Source organism: Procambarus clarkii, chromosome 25, assembly GCF_040958095.1.
Source record: "Procambarus clarkii isolate CNS0578487 chromosome 25, FALCON_Pclarkii_2.0, whole genome shotgun sequence".
Classification (NCBI taxonomy): Eukaryota; Metazoa; Arthropoda; class Malacostraca; order Decapoda; family Cambaridae; genus Procambarus; species Procambarus clarkii.
Window position 1 is genome coordinate 6,666,040 of NC_091174.1, and position 20,824 is coordinate 6,686,863.

The following is a 20,824-nucleotide window of genomic DNA, read 5'->3' on the forward strand; positions in this document are numbered from 1 at the left end:
AACGGATATACATTCTTCGTGTATGTGCTCGAGTGTTGATTGCTCTGCAACAATGACTGCTCTGCAACGCTACTTGGCCTACTGCATACAGTAAATATGGAGAGAGAGAGAGAGAGAGAGAGAGAGAGAGAGAGAGAGAGAGAGAGAGAGAGAGAGAGAGAGAGAGAGAGAGGAGAGAGAGAGGGAGGGAGGGAGGGGGAGGCACCTCCCCTCTGATGAGAGACACTTCCTGTATCAACCCAGGTTGGCATTCAATCCCCGACCGTCCAAGTTGATGAGCACCATTCCTTACCCCCGTTCCATCCCTAAATCTTCATCCAGACCCCTTCCCAGTGCTTCACAGTCGCAACGGCTTGATGCTTTCTCCCTAATAGTTCCCTTCCTCTCCTGCAGCAAGTTGACCATGGTGTTGACGCTAAGAGTTCGCCTGCAGGAGACAGCCACGCTCCTCCTGTACCAGCAGGAGAACACCTCCGTCTGTACGCTCCACCAGGAGGCTCAGGAGTACATCAGGGAGTGGGACACTTATACCAAGGTAACTCTTGTCTACACCCGTCTGAGTATCACTGAGGAAGGATGCCTGCAAGAAGTTAAGTGGTGGAAAGAAAAGCTATTTACCGTCTTGCAGGTTTCTTTTTAACTTTATTTTTTAGCATTTTATTTTTCTAACTTGTTCTTATTTATATTCTTATTTATTTATTACATTTTCTTGTTATTCTCATTTTTTCTCTTATTCTTTCCTTGGATCTTATTCTTATCTTTCATTTTCTTTTTCTTTTATCTTATTGTTTTCATCTTATTATCTTTATCTCTCTCTTTCTTGCTCTCACCTTTCATGTCACTCGCATCCCTTATACTGCTTTCTCTTCCACTGTTTTTTCCATTGCACGATTTGATCGTGCAATGGACAACTGGACGTTTCGGTCCAGTACAGACCGAAACGTCGCCTCTTCATTTTCAGTTATGGATTGGATATTAATTTTTCAGCCTCGTTTGTGTGCCTCGTCGTCTCTATATATATATATACATCCTGTTTCTAAATATGACATACAATACATATATATGTAATATGTATGTCAGGCCCACTTTGACACAATACCTGATTATAAACAAACAGCACTTGTGGCCAATATTAGAGATTCAGCTTAATGACGACAAATAACTTGACGGGAACGTGACCTCAGCTGTTCCTTGCTGCGACAGGGGAGGTTATTCATGCTATACCTTGACCTCTTGCAGAAACGGGACGGCCAGGCAGTGAGAACGAGAGAAGTCACCACTCAGTCCTTGCTCAAGTACTACGTTGACAAGACCACGCAAAAGTCTGCTGTCCAGTTTAAGGTATGAGGGAGAGAAAGAGAGAGATGGAGAGTGTGTGTATGTGAGAGAGACAGAGATATTTTGTGTGGCTGAACACGTAGCAATAAAAAGGTACTTGGAAGTATCTATTGTGGGTCGTATCCTGAAAAATATCCAGTTATTAGCTAAAGACACCTCGCTCGGCCTACCAGGCTTCCTGTCTCAAACAATAAGATCCTAAAGTGCAAAACACGATGAAGCATGAATCTACTCAAGTCACCCCTGTTCGGTTGATAATAACGTTTTCTCTAACGGCAGGACACTGGAAGCTGGGCAACGCAATGGGACATGTACGATGAATCGGAGAAGATCAAGTTGAATGGTAAATATAAACAAATACGTATGACAGATAGAGACAGAAAGCAGGCGACAAATAAAGATAAACAGCAGGAATACTAAATAAAGACATACAGGCAGGGGAAAATGACAAATAAATATTTAAAGCTAAGGATATGGGAAAATTAAATGACATTCACAGAGCACGGCAAAAGGCTATGGGTGACACTTATAATTCCAACTTTTTAGTCCTGAATATAGATCAAAATGCTTTCACGTTAGCAGGCTGCATGATCACTAATGTTCCATAATCATGCTCCATTACCACTACATGATCTTCCGTTAATAGGCTACCTGTCTACTATTGTTTTCCGTTAGCAGGTTACCTGTTTACTATAACGTTCTCCCTACAGGTTACCTGTTTACTTGACCAATCATCTCGCCCACAGCTCGACCAATCAGGCCAACCGACATCATCGCCCGGAGGCGGTCCCAGCCGGCACTCCACTACTACGGAGACCTCACTCCTGTACGTCATTCTGTAGGTATCAGCCATCTTCCCTGAAGATGTCAAATTTATCCCCTTTGATGTGTTAGCCTTCCCACTGATGTTTCAGCCTTTCCCCTGATGTGTCAGTTCTTCCCCTAATGTGTCAGCCCTTCCTTTGACATGGTATGTACTTATCATATCTCTTCGTCGGCTTCTTCGTCAGCAGCGGGTGGAGGAGGTGGGTGGAGTGCGAGGGGTGGGTGTTGGCCGGCTCCTTCGAGGACTGGGGTGGGTGGAGCGACAACTCTCCTCCAGTGATAATCTTTCTCTCCTACACGCTTACTCCAGCGGCCGCCACCAGGTCAAGGAAGGTAAAGACCATCCTTAGCTTCGGCAGCTTACTTTTCGTTCCAGAGAAAATTATGTTGTTGTCACATATTCGGTGTTGGTATCACATACGGTGATGTTAAATATGTAGTTGTCACATGTTCTGTGTCGCATATCATGTCAGCTTCACATTTAGTTGTCTAATATGTAATTCAGGTTTACCAGTTGCGTTCGCCAAAATGGGTTCTGAAACCGGGGATAAGAATCTAGTTTTGAGGTACCCAACAGGACGGTCGAGGATTTAATTGCCGACCTCAAAGAAGCGAGGCCGTCACCCTACCACCCTGTCTAAGTGGATAGGGAACCATTCCGTTCCTCCATCCTATCCTAAATCCTTATCCTCAAATGCCTTCCAAGTGCTAAATGATCGTAATGGCTTTGTTCTGTCTCCGGATAATCACCTGACCTTACCTGTCAGGTCGGAAGGTGAGCATGTCATCGGACAAGGCCAGCATTGAGCGGCTCTGGGACTTCTCGTCTAACCGGACGCTGGGCCATCGCGTCAACTCTGTCACCTTCTGCAGGACCTCTCCGGTGTGTACTGGTGGATGGGTTGACTAACTGACTGACTGATTGATTGTTCTGAAGTTTCAGCCTGCAGATTCGCTGGTATCAAATAATAATTTGGTCACTTGACCCTTACATCACAGTATATCACTTATCTCAAATGATATGCTTTATCCGTAAATTTAGATATATATCTTCAAATAATTTCATGCCCAAATAAATAATGTGGGGTATTTCTAATGTTATTAGCAGTCGTGATGTTTGCAGTGGTTGTGAGTAATAACATCAGTGGGTGGTGTTGACAAACAAGGCCCTAACACTGTTGATGTTGGCAGTGGCTGGTGCTGGCGACGTATGGATCCTTGAGCTTCACAGGTAACATCCAGGGATTCTTGGTCGGCTGGAACGTGAAGAAGATCCCCCAGCCGGAACTCTGGTGAGTCCTCGCTACGACTGGCCCTAATTTACTGATATGCAAAGGCGCTAAGCCAGATTGACTATATAACACATATAAGAGATAAGAAGACAGGATAGGAGCTGGGATAGGGAGACTGAGTGAAGGAAGGATGCCCAACCACTTGCATCATGGGGGATCGAACGCCAACCTGCAATTAGCGAGGCCGTAACTGCACGAGCCAGTCCAAGTGGCTAGGCCATATACTTCAAGGTAAACAGTCAATATTAAACAAAGAAATAAAACTAATGCCTGCGATATATATTGAGAAGTTGAAGTAACGGTAAATCTTATTTGATAAATTTACTATTTAATGAAGCAATATTCCTTCGTTTATTAAAACCTTTTTTTCGTTATTTAGTTTACATAATTTTTATCTTATCAAAATTATATTAACAAAATTTAGGCAGTGTACATTGCTATTAAATACTTCAGTTTTTTCCTAAATAACGAATGATTTATGTAAATAAGCAACAAAACCAAAGGTTTTAAATAATAATAATAATAATAATAATAATAATTAGTTTATTCAGAATATCAGCAATTATAAAAGAAAGCACGAGTTAGGATCACATTACGTTCGTCTTTTGTTCTAGCCCTGCGATCTTATACAGGCGGGTTTTGAAACAGAGACAGACAGACAGAAAGGTCACACTTGGCCTGCGCTGCCATATTGGGAACTCTCGCATGGATCTACCCAAGGAGGTCAACATATGTGGATCAGCCACCAGTAACCCCTATCCAGGCTACTTCTGCTCCTTGTTCAAGCTACTTAACCTGCCTCTCCTTCAGTATTCTTTCCCAAGTTCCGGCCAGACTCCCCAGCACCCATAGTGACCCCTTGATTCTTCCCCCAGGCTTCCCAGCACTCATAGTGACCCCTTGATTCTTCCCCTAGGCTCCCCCAGCACCCATAGTGACCCCTTGATTCTTCCCCCCAGGCTTCCCAGCACTCATAGTGACCCCTTGATTCTTCCCCTAGGCTCCCCCAGCACCCATAGTGACCCCTTGATTCTTCCCCTAGGCTCCCCCAGCACCCATAGTGACCCCTTGATTCTTTCCCCCAGGCTTCCCCTGCCGGGGCCCGCCACTGTGGTCAGCTCTTGCCCCGCAGCGCCCCAGCTGTGTTGTGTTGCTCTTCTTGACGGTACACTGCTGGTGTACCAGCTGGATACCCCCGCCCCCCAGCTGGTCATGGACACCAGGTGAGTGTACCAGCTGGACAATTCCCTCTCCCATCTGGATATGGACGTCTAGTGAGTACTTTACAACAAATTTCATAAGCAAAATATTTTATAGAAAATGTAACTTTTTGGTACAGTAAATTTGTTTATTTTCTGATACAGTAAAACCTTTAGCAACATCCACATCGACTTTAGCAACATCCACACGGACTTTAGCAACATCCACATCGGACTTTAGCAACATCCACACGGACTTTAGCAACATCCACACCCTCACTAGCAGCCCCGACGCCTAACTTACAGTTACCAATACCCACGCCCATTACACCACTCCCGACGCCCGTAGGCCGCCCACATGTAACTGAGACTGTGTGTGGCCCGCAGCGTGAGTGTGGAGAAGCACAGCTGCTCGGTGTGGGCGGTGGAGTGGCGGGACCCCCAAGTGGTCAGCAGCAGTGCCACGAAGAAGACCCTTACTCCTGCAGGAGACAGACCTCCCTCCTTCAGGCGTCTTGTTATTGATATGAAGGTAAGTGGTGTGTGAGTGGGATGTGTAGGTGGGGTGTGGGGTGTGTAGGTGGGGAGTGGGTATATATATATATATATATATATATATATATATATATATATATACCCACTCCCCACCTATATATATATATATATATATATATATATATATATATATATATATATATATATATATATATATATATATATATATATATATATAAATATATAACTCTAGAACCCCGCCTCACACGGGAGACATCTCCCGTCACGCAGGGTGCAGTTGCACCTCCACAGATCTCCAGTACCAGCTTTTGATACTGGTAATGGCTCAAAAGGGCCTCCACTTACCGGCTATTCATGCCTGTGCCACCTTTTGGGTGGCTTAATCTTCATCAGTCACCCCGCCTCATAACTACTGTATCTGGTATGTTTATTCCGGCCGGCATCCCAGTACAGCAACAAGCTTGCTCTTGAACCTGCTTCCATCACCTCTGATTCAAGATCATTCCCCCTTGAACAAATCCACAGAAGCCGTGATGAGGGTTCGAACCTACGCGTTGGGTGTTCTTCAGATGCACGCTCTGGTCAACTACGCCAAATTCTGATAATGTGATTTCTCTGTGTGTCATTCCCTTTTTTACAACCGTGAATGCATATTAGTATTTCCTGACATTCTTCTAGTTCATCTGTGTTTCTAACGTTCACCTCTGACCCCTCAGTTCAGTTCTTCCTCACCTGGAAAATACTCCATCACCCTTTGTTTATTTCATTCTGTATCTGATACGTTGTGATCATATCACCACTGGTCTGTTCTAATGTCGGCATATTTAGTTCTCTTCGACTGTCCTCGAAGTGCATCTCTAATCTTTGGGACTTTTTTTTGGGGGGAGGGAGGAGGAGAACTTGTCTCATGTGTATTTTGAAGGATTCTTTGCCTAAGTTCTTAAAGACTAACCTTGTGTTTGTTAGTTTTGCTTAGTTGATCTTATATTATGGGGTGTTAAGGCGAATGTAGCCTACACTTGCAGACTACATCTTTCTTGTAGCCAGATGTAGCCTACACTTGCAGACTACATCTTTCTTGTAGCCAGATGTAGCCTACACTTGCAGACTACATCTTTCTTGTAGCCAGATGTAGCCTACACTTGCAGACTACATCTTTCATGTAGCCAGATGTAGCCTACACTTGCAGACTACATCTTTCATGTAGCCAGATGTAGCCTACACTTGCAGACTACATCTTTCATGTAGCCAGATGTAGCCTACACTTTCAGACTACATCTTTCATGTAGCCAGATGTAGCCTACACTTGCAGACTACATCTTTCATGTAGCCAGATGTAGCCTACACTTGCAGACTACATCTTTCATGTAGCCAGATGTAGCCTACACTTTCAGACCACATCTTTTATGTAGCCAGATGTAGCCTATACTTGCAGACCACATCTTTTATGTAGCCAGATGTAGCCTACACTTGCAGACTACATCTTTCATGTAGCCAGATGTAGCCTACACTTTTTATTTTTGTGCAGCTGCCTCTCCTCGTATACTGTATCACCCTTCTTGTCTATTCTTCCCTTTCTCAAACTATATTACTTTTAAATTTGCCGAGATTAACCTCCAGAAGAGATTCATCCGCCCACTACCTGCAGCTGTTTAGGTTGTCTTGTTGTGTCTGCGACCCTCGGATTTATCCACAGTATTCCGTCCTATGCAAACACTGTAATGTGCAAATCTGTCACATGCACAAGGTCATCTATATGAATTTTGAACAGTAGTTGTATAAGTACCGAGCCCTGTGGAAATCTCTTAGCTCCACCTTGACACTGTCTCTCTCACTCCATTACCCTATAACAAACAATTGTTAGATGTACTTCTAATCCAGTCCAGCATATTTCCAGTTACCTCAGCCTGATTTTCGAGCCGAATCTGCCTTTTGTAGGGAACTAATGTCAAAGGGTTTCTGGAAATTTATAGAAACGTAATACAATTCTTTCTCCTGCCGTGTCTTAGTGAACTTGTCATTGGACTCAGGACTTGTTATGTATCATGCTCTCCTTCAGCCTGTACTGTGTAATCGAGCATAATGACACAATTGATCACTTGCGCCAACTGGCTTCTCTTATCTTATCGCCTCAAGATATATTCCACTTCATTCTAAATGAACACGTGTTCATTTAGTTCAACAATGAAGTCTAGTGCTGCCAGTTCAACCTCTGCTCTCTCCTTCGTTGTGTGCGTCATGTACTAGTTCCAAGAGTAAACTACCGTTAGTATCCACTAATTTCTCCCTCAACGGTAAACCTTCGTTACGCAATTTCACTTTGATTAAAATCAATGAGTAATAAGAGATTAGCTCCCAATATACTTACCACAATTCCTAAGCATTCTGTTACCTTTAGAAAATGTTCATTGCTCTCAACGTATTATTTCCTTGACTTCATGTTGTCAGCTGGTGGAATTATATGTAATCATAGCCTCTCTTCTCAAATGTTACCATGCCTATGAGGCAGTGCTGTGCATTAGCTACATCTCAGCATGCATATTTTCTCACTTTTTAAATGAATCTTAACAGCAGTGGTACTCCCACTCTACTCCTCTTATTTTGATAAGATAAAAATTATCTTATTTCTGACTCTTATTTTGATAAGATAAAAATTATCTTATTTCTGACTCTTATTTTCTCTGGTCGCTTTATAGACCTCCCTAGGAAACACTGCATCCCCCAACGATGCTTGTAAATTAAGTTTCTGTAATTGCAATAATATATAGCTTCATTTCATTGTTGTACGGTCCATACCGGCACATTGTTATACGGTACGTCCTTTGTAAACGGGAGGCATCTCCCGTCACGCAGGGAGCAGTCGCACCTCCACAGATCTCCAGTATCATCTATTGATACTGGTAATGGGCCACCACTTACGGGCTATTCATGCCCGTGCCACCTTTTGGGTGGCTTAATCTTCATCAATCAATCAGTCCTTTGTACCGTGAATTAGAGGAGAATACCAACAAACTACAACAAAGCAGAATGTGGCTGTTTGCTACCAACTACTTCTAACGACAGTTAATCATTTGATAACCTAAATACTAACCATCGTCATACTGTTAACAGGGGACCCCTACAAGCGGGTCGGAGATCGCCTACGTGCTGATCTCAGCATCTGAGGACGGGACGGTGAAGGAATGGATCTTTATTAAGGGCACCATTCTCTGCTGCACCAGTAAGTTACCAAGCACCTGATGCTGCACCAGTAAGTTACCAAGCACCTGATGCTGTACCAGTAAGTTACCAAGCACCTGATGCTGCATCAGTAAGTTACCAAGCACCTGATGCTGTACCAGTAAGTTACCAAGCACCTGATGCTGCACCAGTATGTTACCAAGCACCTGATGCTGCACCAGTATGTTACCAAGCACCTGATGCTGCACCAGTAAGTTACCAAGCACCTGATGCTGCACCAGTAAGATACCAAGCACCTGATGCTGCACCAGTAAGTTACCAAGCACCTGATGCTGCACCAGTAAGTTACCAAGCACCTGATGCTGCATCAGTAAGTTACCAAGCACCTGATGCTGCACCAGTAAGTTACCAAGCACCTGATGCTGCACCAGTAAGTTACCAAGCACCTGATGCTGCACCAGTAAGTTACCAAGCACCTGATGCTGCACCAGTAAGTTACCAAGCACCTGATGCTGCACCAGTAAGTTACCAAGCACCTGATGCTGCACCAGTAAGTTACCAAGCACCTGATGCTGCACCAGTATGTTACCAAGCACCTGATGCTGCACCAGTAAGTTACCAAGCACCTGATGCTGCACCAGTATGTTACCAAGCACCTGATGCTGCACCAGTAAGTTACCAAGCACCTGATGCTGCACCAGTAAGTTACCGAGCACCTGATGCTGCACCAGTAAGTTACCAAGCACCTGATGCTGCACCAGTAAGTTACCAAGCACCTGATGCTGCATCACTGGTCACCTGCCACCTTCTGCTGTCCCCCACCCTGATGCCTCTGTTCACCTAGCAATAAAGTGCTGTGTTACTTCCTGGGTTAGGTCAGTAGTTAGCCGAAGGAGACTTCAATAAACTGAACAGGTTTCCTGTCACCTATAACTGGACACTGTAATAAATAATTTTTCTCCTTCATATTTTAATATGATTTATTACCTTTAAAAATCGAAGAAAAATGTATTGTTGTATAAAATTAATATTTAGAGATTGATTTTTTATTTTTGCAATAGCTCTTTTGAACGTTCGTCTTCCGCTTTGGTTGTCGCTGAGAATATGTGGAGGGTTGGAGGAGGTGCTGAATAGGCGGGGTGACTTCTGCTGGAGGAGGGAGGAGGAGGAGGTCCCCCTTCTGCTGTAGGGGGCCTTCCTCTGCCTCAGAAAGTTCCCGCCACTTCCATACACTTCCGACCAGGAGACAAGACTACTTATCTGGTGGGCACCGTTGCTGGAGACGTTCTGCTGGTGAGTAGCAAGGTTCCTGTAAAGCCTCAGTTGCCCCAATAGATCCCCATTGATAATACTAAATTCCCATCTATACCACTGCGTTTCCATCTATACCACTGCGTTCCTATCTATACCACTGCGTTCCCATCTATACCACTGCGTTCCTATCTACACAGGAGAGATATAAACTGGAGGACTTGCTATCTGTATCACTGAGTTCCTGTCGACACCACTGAGTTATTTCATTCCCGTCTTTCTTTATACATTTTCCGTCTCTACACAACGCTGTGTGTGTTTGTGTGAGTGAGAGAGAAAGAGAGAGAGAGAGAGAGAGAGAGAGAGAGAGAGAGAGAGAGAGAGAGAGAGAGAGAGAGAGAGAGAGAGAGAGAGAGAGAGAGAGAGAGAGAGAGAGACGAAAAGGAGGAGGACAGAAGATGGAAGAGTGCTTGTGTCAAAGAATGTATATTCACGTCATGTTTGAACTGTGTTGCTTACAGTGCCGGACGTTCGAGCGAGAGCGTGTAGGAGGTGTGTACGAGGGTCACACAGCCCTGGTGACAAGAGTGGAATGGCGCTCTACAGGAGACGACGCTAACTCTATCTTCCTCTCCGCCGCCCTCGACGACTCCATCAGAGTCTGGTACATCGATAAGCACGTCCCCATTTGCGTCCTCAAGTTGGTCGAGGTGGGTATTCCTAATGTTGGTTGGGGGTGTCCTCATGATGGCTAAGACGGGTGTTATGTGGCATGATGATCTATGTGGGTCCTCTGTGACCTCATGATGATCGAGGTGGGTGTTCTGAGTTCTCGTGAGAGATTGAGGTGTTTGCCTTATGTTCTCAAGCTGATAAAAGCTTGTGTTCTGTGCCCTCGTGAGGGTCGCGGTGGGTGTTCTATGTCATGGAGATCAAGGCGAACATCCAGCTGAAATTAACTAGTATAGATTTATTATACGTACAGTATTTATTTGAAGAATTAAAGTCACGGATTCCTCATTTACCTAACATGCACATTTTGAATATGTTTATAAAGTGTTCACTCATACTATAATTCCTCATATATGCACGGATTCTTGGGGGGAGGGGGGGTTCAAGGTCTCATTAACCACATTCTCACTCCTCCTATCTTGGTATCGGATAGCTGGTGTCTGGCGGGTATGTGGACGCGTGCTGGTGTCCCTGGTATGGTAACCTTATCGCCGGCGTGCACAGCGGAGGACTGCACCTCTGGGACATCTCTCTCTCCACCCACACGCCCATTCTCACCTACCCACACCCAGGGGCCACCTGCGTCACCTTCAGCCCCCACACCAGGGTACGTTAAATGCTAATGAATAATATCTGGATCTGAATTGCTCTACAAGTCCACAATATATAACATTAAAGTGTATAACATCAACATGTCCATCCAACAACAGGGATATATGCAAAGGTGTAATCCCCTTCTCGATGTATATACAGTGAGACTTTAGTTCTGGCCTTAACAACCTTCCAGAGGTTGAGAGATCGTAAGCTCAGCCCATCCACGTGTTTCAGTAAAGCTGTTGGGGTTCCAGCAGTTGTTTTGGAGCCCCGGTTGGAATGTGTGTAGTGTTGTGTTTCTAACTGCTGTGTATTATTCCACAGAACGTAGTATTGGGCGACTCGGAGGGGCGTCTCAGCGTGATCCACCTGGAAGGACTCGAGATATCCGCCAGCATCTTTTTCAGGTACTCCACCAAAATCTCCAAGCTGGCTAAGATCGGTGTTATACCTGTAGAACCACCCACTTGAGGCCATCTGAGGAAACAGCTTAGGCGAATGTAACCTTACCGGAAGAAGACCACTCGAACGAGGGACATTGGTACAAGGTCATACGAGGGGGAATGTCACTCGAACAAGGTCATACGAAGGTCATGTCACTGAATTAAGTTTATACGAAGTTCAAGTTTGTGGAACATATTTATACTAAGGTCACGCCAATAAAACAAGATCATTAGGAGGCCATCGCCACTGGGATAAGGTCATACGAACATCACATCACTGGAATAATGCCCATCGAACCATCAAGTCACTGGAGCAAAATCATTTGAAGGGCACATCAATGGAGCAAGGTCACATAACTGGAGCTAGGTCACACAAAAGTCAACAAGATCCCATACATACATATATATATCGGAAAATCTCTTCCCCGTGAAGGGTCCAAACTCGGACAGCCAGGCGCTCCATACACCTTAGCAAGTTTCTTGCTAAGACTGCTCCATACACCGTTGTTGTTGTTTAAGATTCAGCTTCTAGGAACAAAAAGTTCCAAGTAGCACGGGCTATGATGAGCCCGTATTGGACTTACCTGGCACAGGAGCGGGGTTGTAACTTGTGTCCATACACCGAATAGCCCGTAAGTGGTGGCCCTTTTGAGCCATCACCAGCATTAATAGATGAGTCCATACACCTTACCAAGTCTACTATTATACCCACTAGACCACAACTAACTGTTTGGAAGAACTGGAAGTTGTTTAAACTTAAAACCCAAATTCCCACCAGCACTCGGTGGCTAACGGGCACCAGCACTCGGTGGCTAACGGGCACCAGCACTCGGTGGCTAACGGGCACCAGCACTCGGTGGCTAACGGGCACCAGCACTCGGTGGCTAACGGGCACCAGCACTCGGTGGCTAACGGGCACCAGCACTCGGTGGCTAACGGGCACCAGCACTCGGTGGCTAACGGGCACCAGCACTCGGTGGCTAACGGGCACCAGCACTCGGTGGCTAACGGGCACCAGCACTCGGTGGCTAACGGGCACCAGCACTCGGTGGCTAACGGGCACCAGCACTCGGTGGCTAACGGGCACCAGCACTCGGTGGCTAACGGGCACCAGCACTCGGTGGCTAACGGGCACCAGCACTCGGTGGCTAACGGGCACCAGCACTCGGTGGCTAACGGGCACCAGCACTCGGTGGCTAACGGGCACCAGCACTCGGTGGCTAACGGGTACAAGCACTCGGTGGCTAACGGGCACAAGCACTCGGTGGCTAACGGGCACAAGCACTCGGTGGCTAACGGGCACCAGCACTCGGTGGCTAACGGGCACAGATCATTTTCATCGAGTCAAATCACAATGTTGGGATCACCATTTGGTCACCACTTGGTCCGGGAGACATCTCCCGTCACGCAGGGTGCAGTTGCGCCTCCACAGATCTCCAGTATCATCTTTTGATACTGGTAATGGCTCGAAAGGGCCACCACTTACGGGCTATTCATGCCCGTGCCACCTCTTGGGTGGCTTCATCTTCATCTTAAACACATTCACAAGGGAGACATCTCCCGTCATGCAGGGTGCATTCGCACCTCCACAGATCTCCAGTATCATCTTTTGATACTGGTAATGGCTCGAAAGGGCCACCACTTACGGGCTATTCATGCCCGTGCCACCTCTTGGGTGGCTTAATCTTCATCAATCAATCAATCAATGTTGGGATACCCAAGTATCATTTGTGGACGGTGGAGCGACGGCCTCGCTTCATGCAGGTCGGCGTTCAATCCCCGACCGTCCAAGTGGTTGGCCACCATTCCTTTCCCCCCGTCCCATCCCAAATCCTTATCCTGGCCCCTTCCAAGTGCTATATAGTCGTAAAGGCTTGGTGCTTTACCCCTGATAATTCCCTCCCTCCCTCTCATAATACAGAAATGTTGGATGGTCCCCATGACATATGCATCAGAAAAACTCTTCCCCGTGAAGGGTTCGAACCCTTCACGAGGAAGAGTTTTTCGATATCCTCCATAAAATCATGTAACGTGTATGAATACACTCTGGCTTCCTGTCCCCCAACATAGTGAATTATTATTATACACACATTCATTCATATTATATCATCATATGTATATACCGACGATATCAACACATAAGTGTAAATACAAAATCATTGTAGATGTGTGACATTATCTTGAATATATTATGAACAAATCCACAAGGGCCGTGACGAGGGTTCGAACCTACGTCCAAGAGGATCCTTATGGATTTGTTCACTTGATGCATCACGGTATTGTGATTTCTGTGTGTATTAAATATATTATATACAGCTTGACAATACTTGACATCTACCTTGAGGTTACCTTGAGGTTACCTTGAGGTGCTTCCGGGGCTTAGCGTCCCCGCGGCCCGGTCGTCGACCAGGCCTCCTGGTTGCTGGACTGATCAACCAGGCTGTTGGTTGATCTACACTAACATTGTTATAATATTTGTACCCAGAGACCATTAGATCACAGACTGTATCCTCACAACGACCATTGTTGGCGACGAGTCACAATAACGTGGCTAAAGTACGTTGACCAGACCACACACTAGAAGGTGAAGGGACGACGACGTTTCGGTCCGTCCTGGACCATTCTCAAGTCGATTATGACTTGAGAATCGACTTGAGAATGGTCCAGGACGGACCGAAACGTCGTCGTCCCTTCACCTTCTAGTGTGTGGTCTGGTCAACGACCCTTGTCTTCTGGTTAATAATTGTCAACGTTTTTTGTTAATAAAATACTAATTTAGAGGTGATTTTAAGAGTCGATTTTATTACCCTATTTGTTATTTGTTTTGTTCTTTATTAACGTTGTCTCGGTAGCACACTTGGAATCTTTCTTGATTCGCAATCACGAATTCCCAGGTTCGAATCCCGGGAGAGACAAAAATGGATGTGCACTGTTTCCATCCACCTAATGCCACTGTTCATCTAGCAGTAAATAGGTACCCGGGAGTTAGGCAATTGTGGGGGTTACATCCTGGGAAGGGTCAGTTCCTCGACCAGGTAGGGATGAGGGGGGGGGGAGGACCTCGATACAAGACGAAACTAATTAACCCAAATTAATCCAAACAAAACTAATTAAGAAATAGTTCTCAGAAGAAAGCACTAACCCGACATAACTATATAGCACTTGGAAGAGATATGAGGACAAGTAACTGTAGATAAGGAGGCGAAAGACGGCTTTCCCAGTTTTAATTGCCAAAAATACTTAATCCCAGGTAATGCAGACGAGGATTATGTAATATTCCTGGTAATATGTATAATACGAGGAGTCACAATAACGTGAGAGAAACACAGACCCAGGTAATGTCTGTGCAAGTGATATCCCCACTGTTGTTCTTGTTATAGATTCAGCTACTCTGAACAAGTTCCAAGTAGCACGGGCTATGGTGAGCCCGTAACTTACCTGGCACAGGAGCGGTGCTCGATCTTTGTCTCCCAACTGTTTTCTTCTGCAAATATATACCTCCTCCTTAGACTTTCCAAGAATAGGATGACGCTTTCGTTATATATATATATTTCTTAACATTTAGATACATCTGCATTTGTGCAACTACCCAAGACTATATGAACAGGGGGGGAAATACAATGTGTCAAAGAGCTAGCTACGTGGTGCTAAAAATCCCTATCACACAGGACGGTTAGTCATACAGAGGCATGTGATCAGTAGTCTGCACTGGCAGACTCTGGGTGCATTATGACTTTCGTTATAGCGGACAACAAACTAATTTAGGCAGCCTCAATTATGCTGGAATAGAATGAGAGTAAATTTGTCAAACATGAACGGTCATTGGACAATTTTAAGAACATAAGAATCAAGGAAATTACAGAAGACCTGTTGGCCCATACGTGGCAGCTTCTATTTATATCCACCCTAACTCATTCATCTGAATTTAGAAAAGACTTGAGTAATGCCGATTTGGAAACAAGGTCGTTAATTTATGGCACAGGTTATCGGGTAATATAATAGCCGTGGGATCACTGGATTGTTTCAAGCGTTGATTAGACATATCTATGAATGAGTTTGGGTGAATAGTTTTGGAGCTGCCATGTATGGGCAGTTGCTAGTAAGGTTTCTGCAGTTTTCTGAGGTTTTATGTACATATGTTTGTATATAATTTATATATATATATATTATATATATAAATTATATACAAACATATGTACATAAAACCTCAGAAAACTGCAGAAACCTTACTAGCAACTGCCCATACATGGCAGCTCCAAAACTATTCGTATATATATATAATTCGTATATATATATATTATATATATAATATATATATATATAATTCATATAATTATCATTATATATATAAAATATAATATATATATATATAATTTATAATATATATATATAATATATAAAATATATAATATTTATATAATTCGTATTACTATTTATTAATTATATATTGTTATTTATATAATTTTGATTAATATTTATATAATTTTGATTAGCATTTATATAATTATTTATCTTCACTATTAATGACACATGTAATTGATATTATTATTACGGCTGCACTTATAATTACATATTACGAGCATAATAATTAAAGAGATATGTTACTCATATATTAATTTTTAAAACCAAGAGTAGCAGGAAGTGAGGAAGCAACGAGACACCACAAACTATGACATTTTATTATGAAATAATGCGTTTTCGCCATTGTATTTATAAATATTGATTGATTGAAGAGAAAGAAATAGGACGAAGATGAATGAACACTCCAAATCTTGCTAATATATGTTGATGAGAAAATGTATACAAAGGAGAGAATAAAATTTCAACAATATTCTCTCTCATTTCGAATCTGTTTTCGATGAAATAGGGATGAAATTTTGTTATAAATGGGGAGTTTGGGTCACGTAAACAACTTTCAAACTTCGCGGTGAAAAAGTTTGTGTACTGTAAGCTGCTGCTACCTAGCGGTGATATGCGGCATAACTTGGCAATCCAGTGTTATTTTCAACGATTTTGATCCTCTCCCGCTGTCGCTCCGCATCATAGCTATTCCAGCAAGACGATAGACTATTTGGCTTGTGATGTGCGTGAAATCTGGGCAGTTTTAGTGATCAAATTAGGAATAATTGGGTCAAATCTTGTGCCATCCAACGGTTGACTCCGTGACTCCCAGAGTGCTTTGCGCTTGATAGTTTTAAACATGGCGGACACCTACAAACTTGGAGACCTAGTTTGGTAAGTTGGATTGCCGTTTTGTGACATTACTCTGCTATACCGCTGAAAGATGGCGCTGTCGATGAGTCAAGGAGGGTTCAATGATGGTTTGTGTTTGTCTCCCACAGGGCCAAGATGAAGGGTTTCTCTCCGTGGCCGGGTAAGGTGAGTGCCTGACGGGAGTATGGGACGCTAAGCTGGCCTGGATCTCCGGCCCGGCACCACCCCATAGCTCCTCGCTGGGGGTTGTGGCTTCTCCTTTCCCTCTCTCTTCTCTCCTCACTACACACCCCAGGACTCGCGGGTCTCTCACTGGCGAGAGTCGGGACTAGAGTCCAGTGTAGGAGTGTGTGGGGGGTGATATGTGTTATCTGACTGATGGGGGGAGTAGAAGGGATTTTTTCAGTGGTATGGTGTGAGGTGATAGGTGAAAATACAGTATACATTTTTACAACCTTCTTTGCCACTTATGTAGGTCGTTGTATTTGCTGTTTGGAGTGTTTTTATGGGTTTGATACCCTGTGAGCATTGGTTATTATTGAGAGGCATGATCACGGACTTGGTGTATGATTGTCACGCTGTGGAATATTTAACAGAATTTATTATAAAAGTACAATTTAAGTTTTCATTTTTTAAGTATTAAATTATAAAATGTATATAGTTATGAGTGGTATTTATTTGGCCGATTATAATGCAGTTGAGGTGGTAATCGTTCTTCATAATGGTACATGCAGTTTGCACGAAGGTTTTCTCCTTCCGATGATTACACAGTGGTGGTAATTGTAGGACTGTGCCTTGGCCAACGCTACTGTGTTTAGATTCAGAAAATCTTGCTCATCATTATGAGAAAAATGCAGACAGTGACGGGTGCCCACACTGCTGGTTTTGTAGGTAACAAGACCTCTTCGACCCAAATAAAGTCAACCTAAAATTGCACTATTCCCATGTTTGGTTTACCACACAGCATCCCTATTAAGTTTTTAAACTGATAATGCGATACTGGGAACATTTTATGTTTACGTTTCCTAAAAGTTTAGGTTTTCTTACCCAAAAGTTGTCCTCTCACTGCTGCAGTGTCATTTTATATTGTGTTTTGTGTAATTTTGATGACAAACTGACTTCTCTGAGATTTATATGAGAGATTAGGTATTTGATTTAAATGATTTCCCATTGTTGGGGGCAGGAAACCACCTAGGCTTATCGAGGTCCTTCTTAGGCCAAATCTAACCTTTCCCAGGAGGCAAAAAACACAAAAGTCGCCTAACTCTTTGTGTACTTATTTACTGCTAGGTGAACAGGGCAACAAGTAAAGGAAAGATGCCCAAATGCCTCTGTACTGCTGGGCCTCCAGCTTTGTGAACTGCACTGATTATTTTACACCACCTGTTGAATGTATTTTCATTTTTTTAAGGAGCCATATGTGAGGCACCACCATTTCTGTTACGGGCTGTTATAAATGTTAATTATTAAAGTATTAACAATTTTAGTAGCAAATTGAGTACTGTAATGTCAATAATTAACTAAAGTGTGTTAAGCTAGTGTTAAATCAACAGGGTGTAGTAAAAGAGTAATTGGGGCAAAATGTAACTAAAATGTACTCAATTATAAGTTTTAGAACAAATAATAACTGAAGCATACTAGTGAATTTTTAAAACCTTGTATCATTTCTTTGCATTTCTTTAAAGGGTCCTGGTAATACAGTCGAGTTCGTTCTCGACTCGCAATTGGGAATTCCGGGTTTGAATCCTGAAAAAGATTGCACACATTTCCTTTTACCTAATGCCTCTGTTTATCTAGTAGTAAACTGGTACCCAGGAGTTAGTCAACTCTTGTGGAGTTGCATCCTGGAAGAGGTCAGTAGTTCAATCTCAGCGGGACCTGGATGTAAGTAACGCACATTCACACACACAAGTAACACACATACACCATAACACACAGGCTACTTGTCGCTAACAAAATTAATTTAAATGCAGGCTGGGGGGGGGGGGCTTGGCATAAACAACTATGTACTCCCAGAACCTACTCTTAAGTATGATCCAGGTATGCAATTGTTATTATAATTAACCAAGATACATAGGTTGTCGGATATAGAGCACTGCCCGTAGTGTGTGACCTGAGAATGCCAGTACAATACTTGGATAGCTAGGCGTAACATTCATTTATGAGTGAATTTTCTAGTATAATCATATATATTATGGTCTTTATTATCTCTCTAATTTCAGTACTTGATTCCTGAATGTTTGACCACCTGAGGGCTGTGCACTCATCTGGACACTGGCATCAGTCACCCAATGTTCAGTAGCTCATTCCTTTAGAAGCACCGAGCAATAAAATCTGATATTACTGAACATGATAGCAGGGTGTGTCAGTAGTCATTGGTGGTGCTTTTACTTTGGTGAAATATTTTTGGGAACGTTCCTTGTACAGCTAAACATTGGTATTGGTCCCCCCCTCCCCCATTTTCAGTGGCTTATTCCCTGTGAACCACTAACCATTAAGATCTGATATTAATGTGCAAGGTAGCATGATGTGTCGGCATTTGCTGGCAACACTTATTTGATTTGAAGTTAAAATGTTGTACAGTTATTGGTTTCGTTGGCTAAATACTGGACTGAGAACAGGGCATTTGTGGCGCAGGTATCCAGCCTCATTACTTTTCTTTAGTGCACCCCCTTTTTTTTTAGGAGCATTCTATAGTTATAAAATACAACCCCCCTTACATTTTACAATTAAAATCACTTTCTTACATATCAGATTAAAATCAGTGTATCTGTGTAGGAAGTAAGTTTGGTTATGTTGTAAAAGCTTACATTCTAATTTTTTGTGGATTTATTTGTTCCTTTGTCTTTTTCATTTGCATCCTCTACTCTCAACAAACCTTTCTAATCAAATGCACTGAAGGGACATGATTTCACATAGTGTGCTCTTTTGAAGTTAAACATTTTCTCATTTACTTCCTTTTTTTCTGTCGCTAGAGTGCATATTAATTGGTGTACAATTTTTAATTTCCAATAAATTAATTTTTTTCTGTAGGAGGGTACTGTAGATCAAAGATTTCTTCCACTGTCTTTGCAAATATAAGATCCAGCATTAATAGGTCATCACCCCCTTCCCTAACTCTCATGGTTTCCCTTACATGTCGATTCATAGATGGCATTAAAATAAAGTTATTGAATGCTCTCTCCCCAATCTCTTAGATTTGAGACTAAAGTGATCCAGTACAGTCAGTCTGACTTCAAATTCATAGGTTTATTCAGGTAAAAGTAAATACATAGAAGATGAGTTACAAACATAATGTTGGATTTATAGATAGAGCTAGTACATACAATACCTAAAGCCACTAATACGCACAGTGTTTCGGGCAAATCTCGGACTTGTTCCTGTTCCTTGTATCACTGTATTGTGCATCTTTCATTGTTTGTACGAACCCCGTCTTGGTTTACATAGTCCGTGTCTTGTCCACCTGTTATTTAATTGTGGGCTGTATGCAATTATGACTAATTATGACCATTATTTTGTAATTACAAAGCTTGTTAAATTAAAAACCTACTGTATACTCCTGTTTTGTCTTCTTTGTAAATTTTATCATACATTATTTTAAAACCACAGCACTTCTGTATGTATTTTGGTGCATACAGGGCTATATTTCCTTGGAGTTTGATTTGTCTTTTATGTATTTTATTTATAAAATAAATTTCATGTGTTATTTCTATACTTTTTCTTCAGTTAGCAGCAGTGTCTTCTCTTTTTCAACTTAAATGATTAATGTTTGTACAGTATAGTATATATAATCATTATCAATTTTGTTTCCAGCTTTTCTCTTCCATTGCTCTTCCTCTGATTTAGGTAACTTGGTGTCAATTTGTGTTCTCTGAAGGTTCAATTTTTCTGGCTCCCCCTAACCCTATCTTGTTAAAAAAGCATTGATTTCTTCTTTTATTTTGTTGCCTTGTTTTCTCCAGCTTGTTCCCAATACTTTTCTATCCTTCATAGGTCCTTTCTGACCACTATGTCCTTTGTTCTGCATCAACTTTCAATGTTTATACCCTAGTTTTCTGCAATATTTCCTCCAATGTTTTTCATTTTGCTAAATATTACCTTTGTCTGCATACCCAGTACCTATTTTCTAATCTTATTATCTGCAGTGTGATCTTTTGTATTCAGTTCTGCTATTGTTGCTCATTTTCATCAATATCTTCTCATCTATCACGGATCTTGTTACCATTTCTATGATTATCAA

At 42.7% G+C, this 20,824-nt stretch overlaps 3 protein-coding genes across 4 annotated transcripts in view; all 3 read left to right on the forward strand.

Moving 5' to 3' along the window:
* Window positions 1-403: 403 nt before the first annotated feature.
* Window positions 404-11,989, forward strand: LOC123756545 (dynein axonemal intermediate chain 4). Its single transcript, XM_069330875.1, is given in 14 exon segments — window positions 404-535; window positions 1,240-1,341; window positions 1,618-1,681; window positions 2,293-2,496; window positions 2,931-3,046; window positions 3,355-3,455; window positions 4,541-4,678; window positions 5,042-5,186; window positions 8,282-8,390; window positions 9,412-9,488; window positions 9,491-9,643; window positions 10,123-10,311; window positions 10,767-10,940; window positions 11,252-11,989. Coding segments are annotated over 14 exon segments (1,851 nt in total). The 3' UTR covers window positions 11,399-11,989.
* Window positions 11,709-15,369, forward strand: LOC138368347 (uncharacterized). The gene is made up of 3 exons (XM_069330876.1): window positions 11,709-11,737; window positions 12,149-12,726; window positions 15,353-15,369. Exons 1-3 carry the CDS (start codon window positions 11,709-11,711, stop codon window positions 15,367-15,369), a joined length of 624 nt encoding a protein of 207 aa, XP_069186977.1.
* A 1,021-nt stretch (window positions 15,370-16,390) lies between these two features.
* The window catches only part of Ndf (Nucleosome-destabilizing factor), a 54,219-nt gene continuing 49,785 nt past the window's right edge, over window positions 16,391-20,824 (forward strand). Inside the window, exons 1-2 of one of the 2 annotated variants that reach the window (XM_069331238.1) lie at window positions 16,391-16,605; window positions 16,713-16,749. In XM_069331238.1, coding sequence (XP_069187339.1) covers window positions 16,571-16,605; window positions 16,713-16,749 — 72 coding nt within the window. In that variant the 5' untranslated portion in view covers window positions 16,391-16,570. The remainder of the gene's footprint in view (window positions 16,606-16,712; window positions 16,750-20,824) is intronic. The other variant, XM_045739450.2, reaches the window with a different exon arrangement.